This window comes from Podarcis melisellensis (genome assembly GCF_964234715.1).
Source record: "Podarcis melisellensis genome assembly, chromosome: 6".
In the NCBI taxonomy this organism is placed as follows: Eukaryota; Metazoa; Chordata; class Lepidosauria; order Squamata; family Lacertidae; genus Podarcis; species Podarcis melisellensis.
Genome location: NC_138538.1, coordinates 95,267,270 through 95,289,265, shown reverse-complemented (window position 1 = coordinate 95,289,265; position 21,996 = coordinate 95,267,270). Strand labels below are relative to the sequence as shown.

Sequence of the window (21,996 nt, the reverse complement as noted above, 5' to 3'; positions counted from 1 at the left end):
CTGTTTAGGCAGGCATTCCCCTGAACTGGTCTTATTGTATTAACAGTTTTTTTTAAAAAAATATTTTTATTGTGTATCTTAATTATGTATTGATTTTATAGTTGTAAACCGCTTTGAAGCCATTTTGGTATATAAAGCAATATATAAATTAATAAAGAAAAATTGGTGCAGAGGAGAATTCCGCTTTTCTTAGCCCTAGAATAATAATTAAAAAGCAATATTGACCAGACTTTGATGGGCAGGGTACAAATAATAAATTTGTTTGTTTATTTATTCATTGACCAATGCCTACCACCATGGCAGTCCACAAACACCAGGTGGGTTAAGGAGACCGTTCCGAAGACTTCTAGGACAGTTCCCTCCTGGTCTGCACAACTTGTGGTCCATTGATTTTAATTCAGTCCACCTGCCATTTGCCAGGCCCCATCCTTTCTGCCATCCCAGGCCATTGGCAAAGACAATAAGTTTACTGGGCTCTCAGAAAAAGAGCCACTGTGCAAATGATGGGTGAGCTGTGTTTGCAATGGTGGGCCAAAAGTTCCTGGCCCAAACTTCTCAGAACTCTTCATTGCCTTTTTATGCCATGCAGCTGTTTTCTACAGTCCTCCTGTTTCATTTCCTGCTAATTATGTGATAATTATAGGAATGTGTTTTGGGGGGCGGGGGCAGCATTGCAAGGAGGAGCTTGGGGGGGGGGAAGATGATGTGTTTTCTAGCCCAGACTTTCCTGAGGTGCTTTTCTAGCTTCTGTTTCTAGAGACCCTTTGTTAGCGTTTTCAGATTTTTCAAAATATGTCGGTATGTGAGGATGGCTTGTGTTTGAGACGTGCAACACAACATATTCCACCAGCCTTAAAACAGCAAGGAACTATAGAACAGAAAGGTTCAAAGATCACTCGATTGAAACCTCTAATGCTCAGGCTTAGTTCACACTGCAGGATTTGATATGGCAAAACTGTTTCTAGAAAGTATTATTTCAGGCCAGGAACGGGGGTTCCCAGGTGAATTTTCTTCTATACAAACATATTCCCTACACATAGAAAGCTAGCAGGTTAGAGAAAAAGTTACGTTATAACCCTGACAGCTGGCTTTTTAGATGGAGGAACATTAAACGATTTGGCCTGTTACCTACAGTTCGAAGTCACATAATCCAGCAGCAGCTTTAAAACCCCACCTGCTCTTTTTGAGCCAAGCACTTATGTGGAAATTGCCAGCATCGCCCTTGAGCCAGTGCCACCAACTGGACTCATCCACTTCAGCCCAATTGGGCTAGGCGAGCTGGGTAGCACTTCCAGAGACCACCTTCTAGAGAGGAACAGGTCAAAGTGCTGTGGACTCACAGCTTAGAGTTGTGAGCACCGGATTCACAGTCGTCGCACAGCAGAGTATAGCAGAGTATAAACGACTTGGAGAGCAGCTCTGTAGAATAACTTCTTTATTCTATCTACAACTATCATACAACTATATAAAGAGCTTAATGAGGTCTAAGCATAAATGAATGCTGCACTGCACTGAGTGTCTGCAGCTGCTCTTAGCAGCAACCTTATCTATACACACAATCTCTAACACTCAGTCTCTCTCCGACACACTGACTGACTGACTCTTTGATGTGGTGCTGGAGCAGAATAAGTAGAGAGCAGAACACTGCTCCTCCTCTCTGGAGAATCAGCAGAGATCTCAGGAGATTCTTGGATATGGGAGGGGTGAAATCTCCTCAGAAATATCTCCAGAGCAGACCAACATGACATGGAACCCAACTCCCCAAGCTGAATGTGGTCCACCTGCCGTGCATTGGGGTCTGCCAGCTGCTGGACCTTTGCAACCATTATAGGTGGGCAACCTGACAAGAAGCACAAAGGGTTACTCAGAATGGCTGTTGGGCTGTACAGCTGCACAGGAGAGGAAAGTTGGAAGCCTCCAAGGCATATGACCTTGTTCCTCTGGAGAGTCAGTCCTGGGGAGACCCTCTCAATTAGGTACTTCTGTCACCCAAAGTCTTCCCTGGATGGGAGCCAAGCAGTGCTTTGATTGGTTAGAGAAGGAAGGAAAGAGAGTGACTGGCAGGAAAGCTGATGGCAAAGCTATTGCCTGGGAGCTTCTGCATTTATATCCTCAGCCCCTGGCAGCTGACCAGAGAAGTTTAAAGTTTATGTGGCAGGGAATTTCAGGTCACTGTTTCCAAACCCAGGGCTGCTGATTCTGTGCTTCAGTTCCTCACTTTCTTTTTTTAAAAATACAATAAAGACTGCAAAGAACAACATAACGAGACTGCCATTTTTAAGGAGAAAAGGGAATCTTTCTGATTTTAGTCTGTAAAATATAGCTAGTGATATTCTTTTTCTTGCATCCCCGCTCCCCAAATAACATGAGGTAAGTTTGTGAGACAACATAAAGTAGCCTAAAGGGAAGGAGATTTTACCACCCTAGTGTTGCTTAGAAGCTTCTTTGGGGGACTTCCAGATATGAGCTGCACTTGATTTTTTTTCCGTATAGGTTTGCTTGAAGTTTTTGTGCAGGAATCCAAAACTCCTGCACGTTCGCACTAAGAGCAAAGCCATGAACCAATTTGTTCACACGCATTCCAACAATACTGACTGTAGCTTGGATGTATTAGGTGAAGCCTTACAGGGCCAGCGTGCCAGCTATGAGGCTTGTGTTTTTCCCCTTTATATTTATGCCATCTTTCTTACACCATTGGCCAGTTTTCTCATTCCTCCTTTCATCTACAAAAATAATTACCACCAGGTTCTGAAAACAGGTGGAGAGCTGATGTAATGCATTTTGCTCCTCTCAAAGGCTTGCCCTAGTCATTCTCCCACACCTTGAGGTGGGATGGGTTGTCATCCAAAAATGGCATTTCTGGGGGTATTCTGTATAGATAATACCCTTCCCTTGTCACTTTAAAATACCAGAAACTGTTTAGGGAGAGCATCCTGCATAACTTGAATGTGTTGCATATCAGGGGTGGGCTAACTTCATTGTTATGTAGTCTACCTGTTTCTCTTTTTAAAAATCAAAGTCCCTCTTGTCCACCAGCATGTTTTAGATTTACAGAATGAAGATGCACAGTGAATATTTTACGCTTGTTTAACAGCCATGCTGTGTCAACATCGTTTGCAAGAATCTCAACAACCTTCAGGCTCTAGGTGGTCTCCTGGCAATTGGCCAGTAGACCACCACCTACAGTCTGCCACCCCACTCTGGGTCCTATCCTGCCCTTTCCTCCCCCACCCTGGTGGGAGTGCATGGCAGAGAAGGATTGTCAGCACAGTATACTCATGATAGTAATATCCAGGAGTCAAAGCAATCTCAGGATGGGAGCATCACTGACCATGGAGCAAAGAAAGTAGGCAAGATGACACCAAGAGGAATAATAAAACTCGTATTAAGCATTTTCATCTTGCCCCTCCCTATTTTAAAGTACAATGGTGCCTTGCTAGACGAAAAGAATCCGTTCCGCGATTCTCTTCGTCTAGCGGTTTTTTCGTCTTGCGAAGCAAGCCCATTGACAGCTTAGCGGATTAGCGCTTCAGCTGTCTAGCGGCTTTCAGCGATCAGCTGTTAAGCGGCTTATCAGCGGATCAGCTGTTAAGCGGTTTAGCGGCTTTAAAAAAGGAAGAAAAAAGTGAAAAAAACCCGCGGCGGGATGCAAGATTTTTTCATCTTGCGAAGCAACCCCATAGGGAAATTCGTTTTGCGAAGCGCCTCCAAAACGGAAAACCCTTTCGTCTAGCAGGTTTTCCATCTTGTGGAGCACCACTGTACAATCCAGAGAGCCACATCAGTAACAGTAATTCAAACCACATGGCCCGTGTGGGTTTTTTTTTTTTAAAAAGGTCTCTCTCTCTCTCTCTCTGTGGTTTATAAATTATCCAGATCTGAGTCAGGAACTGACTTCTGAATCCTATGCCAAGACCCAGTCTTCTCATTCCTACCCTCGTCTGCAAGAATAATTATCAACATGTTCTGAAAACAGGTGGAGAGCAGAGAGAACAGGTGTTATGGGATAATGGAAAGGCAGCAGAACCAGTGAAAAGGGGGTAAGGGAGCCTGGGGCTGAATCTCTGTTCAATAGAGATTCCCCTGGGAGAGGATTAAATGCCAATCATTTATAGGTGGGCTGAAGCCTTCAAGGTTCAGAACAGCAACATGCAATAACAGCTGATCGTTACAGTTGTCTCTTCCCCCACCCAGAGTTCCAGACAATTTTTCCTTTTAGCTGTCCCCTTTCACCACAGTAGGGAGTTTCACGATCCAAAGATTTATAGACCAGAGGGTCTCCAGGGAAGGTATTTGAAGGTATTTGCTAGAAGAAGAATAGGAGGAGGAGGAGTTTGGATTTGATATCCCGCTTTATCATTAACCCAAGGAGTCTCAAAGCAGCCCACATTCTCCTTTCCTTTCCTCCCCCACAACAAACACTCTGTGAGGTGAGTGGGGCTGAGAGACTTCAGAGAAGTGTGACTGGCCCAAGGTCACCCAGCAGCTGCATGTGGAGGAGCGGAGATGCGAACCCAGTTCACCAGATTACGAGTCTGCCGCTCTTAACCACTACACCACACTGGCTCTCACACCACATTGGCTCTGCAAAAGCAGTTCAGTTCCAAAGAGAGGGAGCCACCACAGAGGAGGGTTGAGGTCTTGCTAACCATCGCCAGAACCTCCATGAAGGAGGGTAACCATCAGTGAGGCCTCCTCTGAAGACCTTGGAGGAGGCGTGGCTTCAAATATCCTGGCACCAGACCATTTACAGCTTTAAAGGTTAAAACCAGCACTTTGAATCGAGGCCAGAAGCATGCAGACAAGCAGTCCAGGGTGTTACAAAACTGGTGATTGTGACGGCTCAGGGAGCAGCCCTCACCCAGAGGCTTAGCAGCTTGCCTTTGGGACCAGCAGCACTCAATGTATCTTATGCTGAGTGTATCTTAGGAATAGGCCTTCTCTTGATTCTTATGGTGTGATGCTAGAACCTTGGCCATAACTAGCTTTTCTCAAGGATGATGCTTTGAAGCAAAGCCTTGAAATTGTGGGCGGAGAAAACCTGTGGCTTTCTGTGTGCAGTTGGACTCCCTACTCCCATCATCCCCTGGGAGTCCAGCAAGTTCCCAGAGGGCCACAGGTTCTCCACCTGTGCTCTAGATCCTCCCACTTCTCCCACTTCCTAACCTCTTGGCAATGCCCTGTTGCAACAGATGCCACCTTCTGCTGCACAGCTCTCCTGGAGGGCCTCTGGGTTCTCTCCTTTCTGCTTGAGCCTAAGCCCTTATTACAGGTGCCTCTGAACCGGGCCCCCTCAGTTCCTGCTTCCACCCCCTCGCTCCTATGTTGGATGGTTTCACACGTTGGCTTCCTGACGAAGGGAATTGCTTGCTTGTTCGAAGCGATGTTGGAGTAGAGCTCTCAGATTGCAGCATCAGACACATTCCTGGGCATATTCCTACTTGCTGGCTGGGCTTCTGACGCAGGGGCCCGGGAAATGTTCTTGACTTTTCCGGAGCAGTAGTTTCTGGGCCTCTAGCAGGGTGAAGTCTCGGACGGCAGTGGGCAAATGCAAAGAGCTGGAACATCATCAAGGGGAGGGAGCAGGTTTGCCAATGCCAGATGAGACTCCAGATGTGGAAGTTCTTTGGTAACAATGCAGAGCTCCAGGCAGACACTTGTTGATGAAATTGAATGTGTGGAAGCTCCTCCTCTGGATAGCAGTGAGAGAGAGCGCAAAAAAGCATCCTTGTGGTTGTTTTGCGCTAACTCATCCTTAAAAGAGATTTTGGGGCTGTGAACAGAAGTAGATTCTTGAGGGAAATCTTCTGGGAAGGGATGCTTCTAGAACAGTGGTAGCAGAGTATTTTTGTATACGTTTAAAATACATAACATTTCTTCACCTTGAAGGCTCAGGATGGGTAAGAACATTAATTAAAGCCTTTCCTCAAGCTATAAAAAATATTTAAATGTACAGCTAAAATGTCCTTTCATTAGATGTGGTGGATATATTCTCCAGCTTCACTGAGCAGAAGGCATTCTTCTGTTGACCTGGCCAAGAGCTACTGTGAATGGCCAACCTAGAGGCTTCAGGCGGGGCCAGTGTTGCGTATTCTTATTCCTTTCTGTGCCTTAAGAGGGTTCTTGCAATTGAATGCATTCAGGCCCACTGGACAGTTTGCTAGTTTGGGCTCCAGTTTCAGGCCATGAGGTTCCCACTTCAAGCTTCAGAGTCCCTGACAAGAAGAAGGGAATTTTGGAGCTGGCAATGAGCCCCTGACAAGATATTCCTGCAACTGTTCACACTTAGTAACAGTTGTCCTCATGGACAAGAGGACAAGAGCATAGAAACATTTCCATGTCATTCTCCTTTAATTACTTACTTGCAACTTTTCACCTGCAAAAAAATTAAGTATCCTCAAACATGGGTGATTTCGCCCAATTAATTTATGCAAAATGCATGCAAATACCCAGTCAGCAGAATATGAGTGGCCTGGTTGCAGAATGGAAGTTAGGGTGGTTCTCCAGGCTACATTCAGTTCTCCCAGTAAGCCAGCTGAGAAAATAATTATTCTCTTGAAGAGGCAAGAAATGAGCCTGTTCAACACAGACAGGACTGAGACCAAGAGTAGCCACTCAGGGGCTGTCCGCTGCGATTTTCCTAGGGGCTTAGTTGCTCAGTCAGCACTGACTCTCTGGATAGCTCCACTGGTAGGGAACAAAGCTGAACAAAGCAGGTTCTGATCCCTGGATGCAGCGTGACTTGGTGCCTGCTGCGACCTTGAAGACTACAGACCGCCTTCAGTTGCAAGCAAAGATCCTGATCTAGTAATACAAATAATAGTGACAATGAACTAATAACACTAATACATTTTTATTGATAATAAATAATAGTGATAATGATGATGATAATACAATCTAAATGGGAAAAAAAAGTTCACATACAAGGGAAATGTGACAGAGAAGGAAGAGGGAGAGGAATAAAACTCTGGCACAGTTCTTATAATGATTAGCTTTGCATAGTTCAGGAGTTGGAGATGCCTGAGGTCGTCTTATGGAATGACTGCCCACCCCATGACAATGGGGTGACAATATCGTGGACAGAGGAGGAGTAGAATGTTTGTGTGTGGAAGGATAAGGCTTATACAAAGTGAAATGTGATATGGTGCATAGCTGTACAATAGCAGGAAGGCATCGATTGCTGTTTTCCAGTTTATAGAAGTTTTCGCAGTGCAGGGTCAAGAAAACTGGCGTATTATTTAAAGAGAAGTCACCATGGTGGCGCTCACTCACAGTATGAGTTTTCTCCCAAATTTGCAGTTTGCATGACTGAAGTATATTCTTTTAAGGTTAATGCTGTTTCAGCCATAATTTTTGCCACGCTCCGGCCAGTGTGTTCACTTTCCTTTTTAGGAATTAAAAAAAGCAATCTGAAAAAAAGTTTCGGAACAGCTACAGGAATTTGGTGTGTGTGTGTTTCTCAGTGGCAGTTGCAGGGACCGGCCAGTTGTCACCACTGGCATTTGCTGCAAACCTGGGAGACTTCCCCCACCCCAAAAAAACAGCTCAGTGCTGGAGAAGATATGTGATGGGGGCGCCTCCACACTGCTTGTCTTCCTCCTTTTCTTGCCTCAGATTTGGAACAAAGCACTTCTTTCTCCAATAAGATCTTTAGATGGATATGGTGCAGGGAATGTGCCCTTTCTCGCTGCCTGGACAGCACCATGACTGATGTAGCAGATTCCAGACAGCCCAGGTTAATGATTAGTGTTGGATACTATCGTTGTGGCTACAAATTAGAACCCAGTTTGAATTGGTGTCTGGTGGACCAAATTTTAAATGCATTACCAACCTCTTTTGGTTTAGATTTGCTAGCAAGAAATCTTGGAAATTGTCGTCCCTCTTAAAGAAAGACTTCTTCACATCTCTTGCAGTTTCCAGGGTTCTTTGAGGGAAGCCACTATAGTGCCCTTGGATCCAAGCCAGTTTGAAGATCTAGTGTGGATTCATCCTAAACTCACTCCTTCTGTTCTGGAGTTGAGAGGTAGTGTGGTCTTTGTACCAGCATCCCCTGTGCTGAATCTTCTTCTTTTCTCTCTCTCTCCTCCACTCAGGTGTGTTTGACAATTGCTCCCATGTTGCCAGTGACAGGGGCTGGACTCTTGGCATCCGCACGCAGGAGAACACTGGGAAGAAGGATGCCCGTTTCTTCTTCTCACTCCGGACAGACCGCTTCAAGAGATCTTCCACCATATCGGTACCACACCGCTATGAACTCAATACGTGGGCTCATGTGGCCGCCACCTACAATGGGAAGCAGATGCTGCTGTACCTGAATGGGGAACGGGTGGCTCATAGTTCCCAGCAGTCTGGGGCCCTCCACAGTCCCTTCATGGCCTCTTGCCGCACCTTGATTCTGGGAGGTGACAGCTCGGAGGACGGACACCACTTCCGTGGCCACCTGGCTCTGCTGGCCATTTGGAATGCTGCTTTACCTCAGGAGAAACTCCAGAGAGCTTTCTTGAGAAAGGTTGAAGACAGAGAAGCTACCATGGTGCTCAGTGCAAGGTTCAGCCGCTTGGAGCAGCAATGGGTAACATTCAAAGATGGTGGCTACCCGCTGGTGGAGTCCTTCCAAGCGCCAGAGCCTCCAGTTTTCTCACCGCTCGTGCCCCCTCTCTGTGGGCAGACCGTCTGCGACAACGTGGAGTTGATCTCCTACTACAACAGCCACTGGCCACTGAGGAATGAGAAGGTGGTCCGTTACCGGGTCGTCAACATTCATGACGATGAGGGGCTCCATCCTACTGTCAGCCAGGAGCAGATTGCCCACCAGCACCGGGTGCTGAGTGAGGCCTTTGGCCGCTATAACATCACCTGGCAACTGAGCGTACACAAGGTGCAGAGCTCCTTGCTCCGCCACCGCGTGGTCCTGATGAACTGTGAGCCCGGCAAGATTGGCAATGAATACTGTGACCCCGAGTGCGAGCACCCGCTGACTGGCTACGACGGGGGGGACTGCCGCCGGCTGGGGCGTTGCTACGACTGGGTGCGCCGGGATGGGGTTTGCAACATGGAATGCAACAACATGCTTGACAATTTTGACGACGGGGACTGTTGCAACCCCAGAGTGACCAATGTGAAGAAGACGTGCTTTGACCCTGAATCTCCACACCGGTAAGTTGTGGGCGGACAAGGGAGGGAGGGAGGGCCCTGCCCTCCTGCTTGGAGACTCCTAGGCACTAAAGCCCATTGCAATGAAGTCCACAGGGTCATGTCCATTGATTCCCCTCTCATACTATTCATTTCTCTGGGTTTAGGCTAATGTGAACTGTGGTCCGCGCTGACTACTGCTGATGCAGTGCTAGCAGTGCAGTGGAAGGGAGAGAGATGTTTGCTGATGGGGGGTGGGGTGGGTGGGAGCAGGAGAAAGGAGATGGCCGGCCGGTGATGATGGGTGTTGTAGTCCAATGGCTTCTGGAGGTTCACAGGTTTCCAATACCTGCTTCTGCCCTATTTCACGTTCCGACATTTAACGGCTTTATACTACTTAAAATGTTCACCCCACCTCTGTATTGGAACTTAAGTTTGGCAATTGTGCGCATAATTATTTGTTTAGAGATCTCTGGGCTCTCCTCGCAGCGCTACAACTCTCATGGGAAGGGAGAATGACTGTTGAAGCTGATTTCATGTCTGTAATTTGAATATCCCTCGTGTTGTTTGTAGACTCAGCCAGTGAATGTGGAGACTCCTTAAACGGCGATGTGCGTCTCCTTGCCAATTGACATGGAAGTCTTCCGCATAGAGCTGCTAATATTGACACACACACACACACACACACACACACACACCCCAACCGCCACCAAGGGGCCTGATCGTGTCCAAAAGTAAATATGAGTGTCAGCTAGAGGAGTTTTTTGGGATTTCTTCAGGTCCAGTAGAAAGCCTTTCTGGAATGATTTAGCTAGCATTTGAGTTGGCAAGTTCTGGTGAAATTGTTAGTGTTGTTAAATGAATATATTGTTTTTAGTTTTCTTTGGCTTGGTCAGGGCCATTATTTTAGGAAATAGGAATTGTTCCTGTTCAGAGTGAGAGGCCATGGAACCCGAAGGCTCCATAGCCCTGCAGTCCAAACAAGCCTGGAAGAGGCCATGGGGGAGACGACTCCAAGAGCCAGAGACCCTCGGCTGCCAAGGGTAACATTGTGGGGAGAGAAGCAGGCTGGGGGTTTAATTTTTTTTTTTATTTCTCTGGTACAGAGTTTAGAATGTGGTTCTTACATTACAAATCCCCCCCAAAGAAAATAATAATAATGAGTGCCCTTTCATATCCCAGAGAAAAAGAGACTTCTGGCCTGTATACAGTCTTCTGCTACCTGGAATGCTCAGTGCCTTGGATCTCAATATATATTTGGATGAGAATTCATTTCATAAGAAATAAAACAAGGGAGCATCAGTGCTCCTAACTTACAGATCTCTAGTAACTATTCCATGCATCTCGGTCCAGTTAAGGAAAACCAAAGTCACATTCAGCCTCCCATGTGTGCATCACTTGATAAATTGAGATGGCATTCTCATTGTGCGCTAGAAAAGGTGCAAATGAGTGAGACCCTTCTTTGCTTTGAATAGAATGTGAACAAAACGCTGCACATGTCAAGGCAATCCTCCAGCCACATCTTATGGGAGGTTCGGATAAGTTCTGTAAACAGGTGCACTGTACTGTGTTTCAGCTTGTGAATAAGAGTAGAGTGGGATGCGGGTGGCGCTGTGGGTTAAACCACAGAGCCTAGGGCTTGCCGATCAGATGGTCGGCGGTTCAAATACCTGCAATGGGGTGAGCTCCCATTGCTCAGGCCCTGCTCCTGCCAACCTAGCAGTTTGAAAGCACGTCAATGTGCAAGTAGATAAATAGGTACCATTCTGGTAGGAAACTAAACGGTGTTTCCATGCGCTGCTCTGGTTCGCCAGAAGCGGCTTAGTCATGCTGGCCACATGATCCGGCTCCCTCAGCCAGTAAAGCGAGATGAGCACCGCAACCCCAGAGTCGGCCACGACTGGACCTAATGGCCAGGGGTCCCTTTACCTTTACGTTTATGGCCATCCTAAATTAAAAAACAACATCTATGACCCAGGGAACTGAACTATGCAGGTGGGCGGTGTCATAATCGTGAATCTAATATAGCACTTTTCATTTGCAGAGTGCATTATAACCTGCCTTCATTTAATCCATGCCCTATTCTTGGGGTCACTGTGCAAAGAGTGGGAATTGGATCTGCCTGAGGCCCAGACAGTGATCCCAAGGCAGAGCCAGGACTCACACCTAAGGCTCAGAGGTGCAAGACTCTATCCCACATTTCACACTGTGCCTGACAGAATGATTCACATTGATCAGTCAAAAAAGAAACAATGCACAGAACGGAACTGCAAATATCTTTTTGGGTTCCCTCAAAATTCCATGGTTGTTTTGCTAAAGCAGGAGTCTTTCATTTTGCTTTCAAGTGTTACTTAATGCAAAATCTGGTGGCAATATTGAGATGTTCACTTTGCAAGGCTTAAAAAAATTCCTTTGATTCTTTTCTCAAGTAGGGACCTCCTAGTTTCTCACCAGAATTTCACATATGGCAAAACATGGTGATAGCTCCACCTAAAATGAAAGGTCAATTCAAGATGTTGATATCTATTGCCCAGTTCCCTTAATCCGAAGTCCTAAAACTTTGCTGGACACCTGCTTGTCTTTCTGGTGATGTCATCCTCTTCAGCTGTGGCAGGAAGAGGCTGGCTCCCTGCCGGCTATCCATTCAGCATCTCACTGAGGCAACCATGGGAGGTTATAATGTAAATACCAAGAGCTCTAATGCTGGAAATTCTCTGTTGTGCTTTTGGAGGGCCTGCCACTTAAAAGGATTTTTACTACCCTTTTCGATTTGTGTGCATTTATAAACTGTCTGCTGGCGAATTTGCACGCCAGACTCAAGCAGCTCCTGAGCCATTAAGGTCTCTGGGTCAATAGGCTGCCTTTTAAAAAATCTATTAAGTTCCATTTGCAGGGGATTACCGCTTGTGTGATTGATTCTGTCTACCAGCTACCATTAAAAAACACCAAACAAAACAAGCCCCAAGGAGCCAGAGCAATAAGATGCAGACTGGGCTAGATTTATCGCCGGAGGAAAACGATATTCCATTATGTGGTTGCAACTGAAGTTTCTCTCATTATCTCACACGCAGACACATGTGGAACAACAACAACAACAACAATATATTTTTTATTATAATCACAGTTCATCCCATCCTAATTTCAAGAAGCTAAGGGCCGTGTGCACAGTTCTCGGCCTTTTGGCTAAGATCAAGTGTTGCTCAAGGTGTTTCATGGCCCAAACATAAGTCTTTTGCAGGCTTGTACAACATGTAGCCAACTGAAAAGAGCATAGCCACTGGGGCAAAGGCAGGCAATAAAATAACTTTTCCAACTATCATTTCAAAATACATTCACCCCTTCTCCCTAAACATCACCCCGTTCAATTGCCAATTTCTGCTATGGCTTTTATACATTGCTATAACCTGTCCTCAAAATAATCAAGCAGAGTAAATCCTCTTTTACCTATCAGTAATGGGTATTCATCTATTTTGAAACATTTCCTTCTGATACCTCTTGAGCAACATTTTGCCTGAGAAAAACAGACCTTGCCTCCTCCCAGACAACACACACACACTCCTCCCTGGCCTTGAACAGGGCTGACTGGCATCTGGCCCCAGTAATAAACAATTCATCCTCACTGGGGCTGCATGCAGAAGGTGAAAACGAAAACCCCTAGAATATATATTTTTTGTATAAATATATAATATGCATTCCCCCCGTCTAAAACACTGCCAATCTTCCAGGGTCTCCCACCCTTCACATTTCACCAAATTTAATCCTCAGTTTTACATACAACCAGCTCATTATTAAATAAACATAATCCATATCCCCACAAACTCTAAGCTTGATAGAGAATCAGAGAATTGTAGAGTTGGAAGGGACCCCAAGGGTCATCTAGTCCAACCCTCTGCAGGGCAGGAATCTCATCCATGACAGATGGCCATCCAACCTTTGCTTAAAAACCAATAATAATAATCATAATCATAATTACCCCGCCCGTCTGGCTGGGTTTCCAAGGAAGGAGAGTCCATCACCTCCTGAGGGAGACCGTTGTGGGGTTGTTACTTAGGTGGGGATGATCACCACAATGATTGTGGCAAGGAGATTATATATTTGTTCTTTGTCTCCCATTTTGTGGAGGCTTAGCTAGTTATATTCTTCACTCAGCAAGGTCTGCTGTGCCAGAGTAAAGCAAAGCAGTTAACAACAGGGCAACTGGGAAGGTGAACTTAATATTTTACTTTATGTAACTGTAAAGTATTCAGGCAGCTGGGGTAGAGCTATGGATAGACCATCAACTTTGGTTTTAAGTTCTTCCTGGGTTTTGTAGCACAGTGAGTAACCTGGAGCCTAGTTCCCCAGGAGGTGACAAGCCTTACAAAATGACAGGCTTACAAAATGGTGTCATGCACAGCTGGGCAAGTTAAAGGGAAAGGGACCCCTGACCATTAGGTCCAGTCGTGGACGACTCTGGGGTTACGGCACTCATCTCGCTTTATTGGCCGAGGGAGCCAGCGTACAGCTTCCAGGTCATGTGGCCAGCAGGACTAAGCTGCTTCTGGCGAACCAGAGCAGCGCACGGAAATGCCATTTACCTTCCCGCCAGAGCAGTACCTATTTATCTACTTGCACTTGATGTGCTTTTGAACTGCTAGGTGGGCAGGAGCAGGGACTGAACAATGGGAGCTCACTCTGTTGTGGGGATTCGAACCACTGACTTTCTGATCGGCAAGCCCTAGGCTCTGTGGTTTAGATTACAGTGCCACCAAGTTAGCTAGTCAGCACTTGGTATATAGTCTCTATTCCTCCTCAGTAGATGCTGGTTCAGAAAGTAAGTAGATTATTTGGAGTGGGCAAATGCACCAGTTGGGGGGATAGGGGCCTTGGCATTTTGAAGTAATGTGGTAAATGTGGCAGTGGGCATCTGGCTTTCATTGGTATAGGGAAAGACTGAAGTTCCCCAATGTGAGACATTGGTGTGATGTTAACAAACTAAAGGGCATGGGCCACCACACTTCATTTCTGCTACTTTGTGTAGAGCAGAGTCGTGCAATCTTTCTGTTTCTCAGTGGAAGTCTACCCAGAACCTCTTATTGGCCAGTGTCCTCTTTCATGTTCCATGGTGTGTATAATGCTGAGATTCAGGGACTCACCATTTTAAGAACGCACGAGTGATCAAAATGTATTTTATACCTAGTGAAAGGCATTGAGGGCTCTTCCAGAGGACCTGTTCATTGAGTGTTATTGTAGAACACACCCAAAATGAAATGTGTGTGGGACGTATGTTTGCACGTTATCTGGGCGTGCTTTTTCTGTGCTGAGCTGCTTTCCATGCAGGAGATTTATAGTGTGTGAAGAAGAGGCTGTCGGTACGCTGCCCTTTGTGCTGAAAAGAACATTTGCAATGTGGTGGCCATCGACTAGGGTCAGCCAAATACTTCTGCGTCCTGTTCAGACACAGGTCAGGCGGCTCCTCTTGAGACATGTCTCGGACTTTATTAGTCTGTCTCCCGACTTGTCTCTTTGAATCAGTGTCATTTTGCTTCCAGTTGGTGTCCCTTGCCCTTCTCTTTCCTTTCCATCATTCTTAGCTTTGCTTTTCTCCTCTCTGTTTTTCCAGGGGGGCGGGAAGTGTGTGTGGCTGGACTTCAGGGCTGCGCCTCACAGCCTCTCTCCTTGGCCAGCACTCCTGGCTCCAACCTGCCGTCCTGCTTACCCTCCCTTCTAGAGCAGATGGGCCTCTCCCCAAAACACCTGAGATTTTCCTCTTGGGGATGGTAACAACAGAGGTCCCCAAAAGACCCAAAAGAGTTTATTACAGCTAGAACATTATTGGCACAAAGGTGGAGAACAAGTATAGTCCCCACTAAGGAAGAATGACAGTGCAAATTGTTCAAATGTGCTGAACTGGCTGGTCTTGCGAACAGGATAAGAGAAAATGAAGATAAGGAATATAAGGAGGAATAGAAAATGTTTAGTGAATATTTTAAGAACCGGTATAGACAGATACATAGCTTTGCAGGTCTCCAGTGAATCCAGCAGAGTTGAAATAGATAATTTAATAGATAACAAGTTGGATGATTAAAAGGATGTGGCTTACGTGGAGTAGTAGAAAAGCAAAGGAACCAGGAAAAGTGTGGAAGGGACGTCATATGGTATATGTATATATGCTGTATTTGGTATGAAGTTGTAAGTGGGACAGGGGAAAGGGGGGTTAAATATGCTCTCTGCTCCTGTTTTTGAAAATGCAAATATAGATAAATAAATAAAAATAGAGAAGATGGGCCTCTCTGCTGCTCAAGCTGCAACATGATAGGGCTCGGTGGGGTGGTCCTGAGACCAGACCCTCTGCTCTCAAAAGGAATCTCAAACTTGCAGGAGATCCTCTTTTGTCAAGAGAAGAGGTGCGCTTCCTATGTATTCAACCGGGTACTGACCATGATTTGGTTTACTGGCAAAATGCCACCATTTTCCCACCATGCGAATGGTGAGTACGAAAGGGTGCTCAGAAATGACAAAGTAGGAACAAAGCACCAGAATGTGGCCAATAAGGATTGTGACAGGGTCCCTGTTGTCCTTTCCCCCTCCTGCCTGCTCTTCACTCTTGTTCCTGTGCCTTTGTCTGCACTCCTTCCTTCCTTGCACCTGCTTCCCTGCCCTGATTTGGTTACAAAATCTCTCTTGACATTGATTATGACACCACCATGATCTGTGAACTGCTGACAGCCAGATGGATCTCTTGCACCCAAGCCCAGTCTCTGACTCATGCCCATGTGCACACTGCCATATACTGGCCCGGATCCTGACAGTTGGAGACTCCTATGTTTGAGGAGTCTGGGAAAGCAACGGAAAGGGGACAGCCTAGAAGCTGTTATCAATTCGGTTTTATAGGAGGGTGGGTAGAAATTAAGTCAGACTTAATAATAATGTTGTCCAGAGATCTAAGCACATGATGAATGTCTACTCCATCTGTTGCTCGTAAAGTGATCATAAGTACTGGCACGCAGAAGGGCAAGTAAGAGGAGAGATGTGTATCGAGTTGTGAGGAGCAGCAAGGGGCAGAGAACAAAAGGGTTTGCAAATCATAATGTGGGCACAACCAGAGCTGGAATGTCCCTTGCAGATGGCTTGCTTGTAGAAGACATGGGTGTCCTAGGTGCTGGACCTAGGGGAAAACTGCATGTTACATGGTCAGATCCATGATCAGCTTTCCCAAAGTTTTCTGTATTTCCAAAATGTAGCCTCATATGTATTTGTGCTCAGTCTCCCCCCACTCCACCGCATTCTTGTCCTGATCCAGATGGCCCTTCCAAAGGCACTGATAGCACCAGAGAAGCACCAGAGTGGTGAAGACCTTGTTGCTGGCTCTCTTTCATGGCGGTGGGGAAATAAGGAAGGCAAATGTTTGTGAGGGGAGGCGGGAATCCTGTGCCCCCTACTGCAGATGATCCACTAAAGGGTTAGAAGAGCTTTGACTGCTGCTCCTTCACTTTAGGACAGCAGTTTTCAGACACTTGCCCCAGGAAGTTCCTCAGAAGCTGGTTGGGGATTCTCAATGAGCAGATAAGTAAAGGCAGACATACTTTTCGGGGGGAATCTGTTTCCCATTATTACTGAGTTTCTTCTGCAATGCACAACCTAGGAGAGTTACAGGCAAAACAGGAAGGCACCACCCCTACCTCTCTGCTAAAGCCTTGCTTACTGGCTCACACGGCAGCTTGGTGCTCTCATGAGATCTCACCAGAAGCAGCCCCTACCTCTGCTTCTCTAGCAGTGGCAATGGAGGTGGGCGACCACCCTGCAGGATTCTGCCACCCAAGGCAGCTGCCTCAGTCCACCTCATGAGTGGGCTGGCCCTGGTTAAAGGCCCTGGATCCTCTGCAGCACTCAGAGGATCTTGGGTGGACTTGCAAGGGATTCCTCAGTAGATAACATTGATGTCGGAAGACAGAAAGTTTGAAACCCTTGTTTAAAGGGATCACCACTCCGGCAGGGGAGTGAAATAGTGACCCTTAACTCTGAATTGGGTGCGCTGAGTTGGTAGTCTCTTCAGGACACTTTGAGAGCTCTCTTCAAGTGTTCTACTCAAAAGCAGCACACACCTGTGATCTTCCAGGGTGTCTCCATAAGTACACCTTCCAACCTGTGGTGTGTGACCGGTGCTGGTGGGCATAATGTTCTCTCTATTCTTTTACACCTGAGCAGAATGCCTTTGTGTAATCTTAATTCTGCCTTGAGGCAATGGTGAGATGCAAGGGAGCACAGAACTCTTGGACCTTTAAGGAATAGTGGAGGGAGGCTTTCTCTCTCTCTCTTTTTGACCGGGGGAGCTGGTCGTGCAGGCATGCAAGAAGGTGCACCTGCCGAGAATTCCTCTTCAATACAGTTGTTGAAAGTAAAGAAGCCCTGAGATTCTCTGTATCGGACCACCTTACCCTCTTCCTTCTGCTTAAAGCCAACAACCAGAATAAGAGCTGGAACACAGGGAGAGACTCAATGTGTGTACAACATACCAGGCATAGCAAAGGAAAGGTTTTATCTCAAGGTGCCCCCTGCTGCCAGCCATGGACTTTAGAGCAAAACATCTGTCTCTGGTGTGCATGTGTGCCTGTTCATGCACAAGTGTTTGTGCACTTCGTTACAAAGTTATATTGTAGTGCAGAAGTGAAATTTGAAAGAGAACCCAAGAAGGCACAATAGGCTAATTGGCTCCAGCTGTTCACTCCCTTATTCCCTTGCACAGATGTTTCCACGGCTAGGAGGCTCTTCCCAGCTTTGCACGGTGCATCTGGAAACTGCTGTCTCCCATCTGGGGAGGCGCCCCAGGCTGGCAACAAGCAGAAGAATTATTGTCAATTTTGCTTCTTTCGTTCTAAGCTCAATTAAAAACAATTGTTGTGTCTTTATCCTCTTCTCCGGGTTACCAAGTTGCTAAATTAGTGTTTCAAATTAGTGAAAATCTTGCCACATTCTACCGTCTTGCATGTGTGAATAATTGTCAGATAAACACAGCACCCCTGGAAGGAGCTTCCTATTCTGTAATCCTCCTTTTAAGCAACCAATAACGGTATGGGAGCCCTGCCCGCCTCTTGCATCTGCCTGCCTTGTTAATTTCCCCCAGATGGAGCAAGAGGAAGAAGAGGCAGAAATCGGGGAGGGGCCTCACTGTCTACATCTGTGAGAATGGACTGGCAGCACATCTGAAGAATGTGTTTTCAGCGCCCTTTCAGTATTATGTATGACTTCAGCCGTAGAGAAGAATCTGGGTCAGAAAGAACCTCACCACCCAGGTCAGCATCTGGGCGCTTGCTATCCACTATGTAGCTTCTGGGAACGTCTGAGAGAATAGCTTTTAGTTGTCCCTGGAGGACATGAACTAGATGAATGATGAACTGGGAAACCAGGTTTCATCAAAGGTATTTTCCTTTATAGCCCCACTTGCATAAAAGGATGCAGGGTTTAAACCTGGTCTCCCTTTTTTCTATACGTAAGGGAAAAAAGCAAGTAAACCTCTTCTACCAGCCTCACAAACCTGTCTGTGTAGAACCTGCATGGACTGTCCGTGTTTTAACACCATGTGAAATGACACCATAATCTTAATGCCATGCTCGTGATTGTGTTGTATAACATTGAAACCTATTTTTAATTTTTTTTAAATGATGAACTGGATGACATTTTGATGGTGAGTGCCAGAAGAAGCAGACTGATCTTCTGAAGCTGCTGACCCCTTTGTCCAAAGACTTAAGTGACCAGCATGACTGATCTCTCTGGGATGCAAAGTCTTCACAACCTGATTCAGACTCCTGTCCGTCCCGTCCCGCTCATGTCGCTCATGTTTTGCTGCAGTTTTGTTTTTGAAGAAGATGAGCAGCAGCAACAACAAAACACACTCTGAATCTAGTTTAACTAGATCATATATAGAATTGTAGAATTGTAGGGACCCCAGGGTCATCTAGTGCAACCCCCAGCAACGCAGGAATCTTTTGCCCGACATGCGGCTTGAACCCACAACACTGAGATTAAGTGTCTCATGCTCTACCAACTTAGCTATCCCATGTTGTGCTGAAGAAGACTCATTGCCTGCCTCCACAGCACAGCCCTGAAAGAGAGTCACCCTGTTGCATAGCCAGATTGGCTGCCTATGGGGTGGGCAACCTGAAATTGTGTCCCATAGTTACAGAGAGCTTGCATTTTGTGCTAAGAAATGGTTGGCAATAATTTTACCCAGCCCTACTGTGAGAAGCAAGTTTAGCTCATCTTCACCCATCTCATACGGTTTCCAGGAGGGAAAAGGAGGAGAAGCTGGTGTTGGAGATATAGTTAGTCCTCAGGTGTTGTGGCTGTCTTTGGAAACATGTTGACCAGTTTCTCTGACAGCAGCCATCTTGAGATCAGTAGCTCTTGAAAGAGTTGGTAGTTGTAACTGCCAAGAACCAGAAAGATGGATTTGGAGGAAGTGGCAGCTTTCCCCCTTTTTACTCCTGCAGAAAGACTGCAATGTATCTTGAAGGACACAGGATTGGTGCAGGCTGTGATCCTGCGTGTGGTTGTATAGAAGTAAGCTCCACTTAACATGCCCAGGACTGGATTGTTAACGAAGGGTGAAATTCAATGCCATTTGTTCTCTTAGCACAAGCTTGCCCAACTTAATTACCTCTCCTCACTCCACACACTGTTTTGGGATTTCTCCCCACCCTCCAGAGTGGATTTGGGGGAGGCACAGGGGCACATGGGGGGAGGAGAGGGGAGGGAAGCCCTGTTATGTTGGTGGGAATCCTTGTGGTGGCTTCTTCCAGCAGAATGGGGTGGCTGAATCCGGCTCTCTCCCACAAGTCATTTGTCTCTGACTTTTTCCTCTCAAACTGGTGCACGTACTTCATGCTTGCTGTGAGACTCTGCTGCCCCAACTGCAACGCTGTGTTGTTGCTGTGTTCATCAGAATGAGCAACAGGCTCTCTCTCAGCATCCAAGGTTCATGCATGTTAGGAATCTGTGAGCAGAAGAGCAGCGCTCAAACGGAGGTTTAAAGTTGACATTGAGACATACGCTTCCCCTGCTAATGAGTTTAGTTTCAGACGATCGTGGGGAGGTGCAAAGATGATAATCCCCCCCATTGATGTCTCAAACACAGTGAAATGGATCCGTGGGAGAGAAGTGTAAAACCCTTTGCTTTTAGGAAAGCGTGTCATGAAACAGAGGCAGTGCTGTGCAGTGGTTAGAGTGTTGGACCAAGACCTGGAAGAGCAGGGTCCAAATCTCCACTCGCACATGAAGCTCGCTGGGTGACCTTGGGCCAACCATTGTCTCTCAGCCTACCCTAGGGGATTAAATGAACAGGGGAAGAACCACCTTGAACATGACCTTGAGCTCCTTGGAGAAAAAGGTTGGGATATAAATGCAATAAATAAATAATAAAACAAATAAATGCGGGCTGCAACATATGCTCTCAAAGCAAACCATTTTGGTTGTCACTGGATGTCAACGCAAGGACTGTTGCGCTAGTGTAAGCATGAGAATAAGTTTGATAGTTATTGTTGTTTTGTCAATATTCTGTTGTGCTCTGGTGTTACTTATAAGACGCCTTAAAAGACTTGGCGCCCTAAAATGCAGGATACAGCTAATTGTATTAAGTAAATAAGAATGAACATCAGTCTCTCAGCCCAGCCTGCAATGTAAACATAAGAGGAGCCTGCTGGGTCAGTGGTCCAGCAATTCAGCATCCTGTTCTCAAGGTGGTCAACCCAGTGCGAAGATAGGAGCAATGCATATTATTGCAGGGATGTTGTAACCCACCCTCTCATCTTTATCCCAGCCCCTGTTGGGCACCTGATCCACCTGGACAGCAGATGCAAGTCCTTTCAACCTGCAATATTGGGACAGTGGCCTTGCTCTTTACAAATGTTTTGCCCTAAATAAGAGACCAAATAAGAAAGAGCAGGAACTATCGTCTTTGCCTTCTACTCTTTGGGCGTGGGGTAGACACACTGGCGTTCAATCCCAGCTGTGTTTAAGAACATGGATTTTTCCATTGATTTTTATGGGCTGCTCTCACCTCTGTCCTTGGAGATATTTAAAAATAGTGTGAGCCAGGACACGACCTATCCAGGGAATACCATGGTTGTCTCTACCCCCTTCTTCCAGGCTCATTTTCCAGCCACACCATTTTCTGGCCTCTCCATCCCAACAGGTTATTTGTTTCCTCACAATGGTCAGTAAGCATTTTATGATCCTTATTTGTCTAATTTTGTGGGTCTCCCCCTTTTAGGATTTCCCCTGAAGATATTTTTGTACTTCTGCAAACCTTGGAGTTTCCTTGAGCCTGCCAAAACCTCACTTGTGAGTGGGTGCTGTCATTTGTCTATTTAAGCACAGACACTCTTCCTAGAAGATCAGAAATAGAATACAGAGTCGTTTCCAGCTTCCCATTAATGTGCAGACAATGTGTCACAGAATCCTCGGGTTAGGAGCCATTGTGGGGATGGGGTGGGTGGGGGAGAAGTCTATGCAGAAGGCCTAAGGGATACGAATGAATAACTGTGGAACAGAGTAACATTGGCACTAACACTTGTTTATGACGGATGAAAGCACCAGTGGAGACACCAGCAAAAGAAGAAGCCCAAGGGAGTTGGTCATTCCAAATTTGATTTGGTCTCTGTTCCATGTTGTTTGGTCTTTCGCTGGGCCGCTCATCACTGGGTGTCTGCAGCTCCTCTCACACTGTAATTGAAGGTCTGTTTTTCCCCTTCCTTCCTCACATCTAGCTGCTTTTTTTTCTTTTTGGATCAGATCAAATCTGCTTGGCCCAACTTCATGGAAAAAGCCAACAACCCTGGGGTGATTGATAATGAAGTCAAAGTGAATGGGGAGGCGGGAAACATTTTA

General features: G+C 46.2%; 1 protein-coding gene across 1 annotated transcript in view; it reads left to right on the top strand.

Moving 5' to 3' along the window:
• PAPPA2 (pappalysin 2) overlaps positions 1 to 21,996 on the top strand; it is a gene marked incomplete at its 5' end in the record, with an annotated part of 105,658 nt that overhangs the window by 8,444 nt on the left and 75,218 nt on the right. Inside the window, one exon of the mRNA XM_081915009.1 lies at positions 8,094 to 9,156. Within this exon, the coding sequence (XP_081771135.1) occupies positions 8,094 to 9,156 (1,063 nt within the window). The remainder of the gene's footprint in view (positions 1 to 8,093; positions 9,157 to 21,996) is intronic.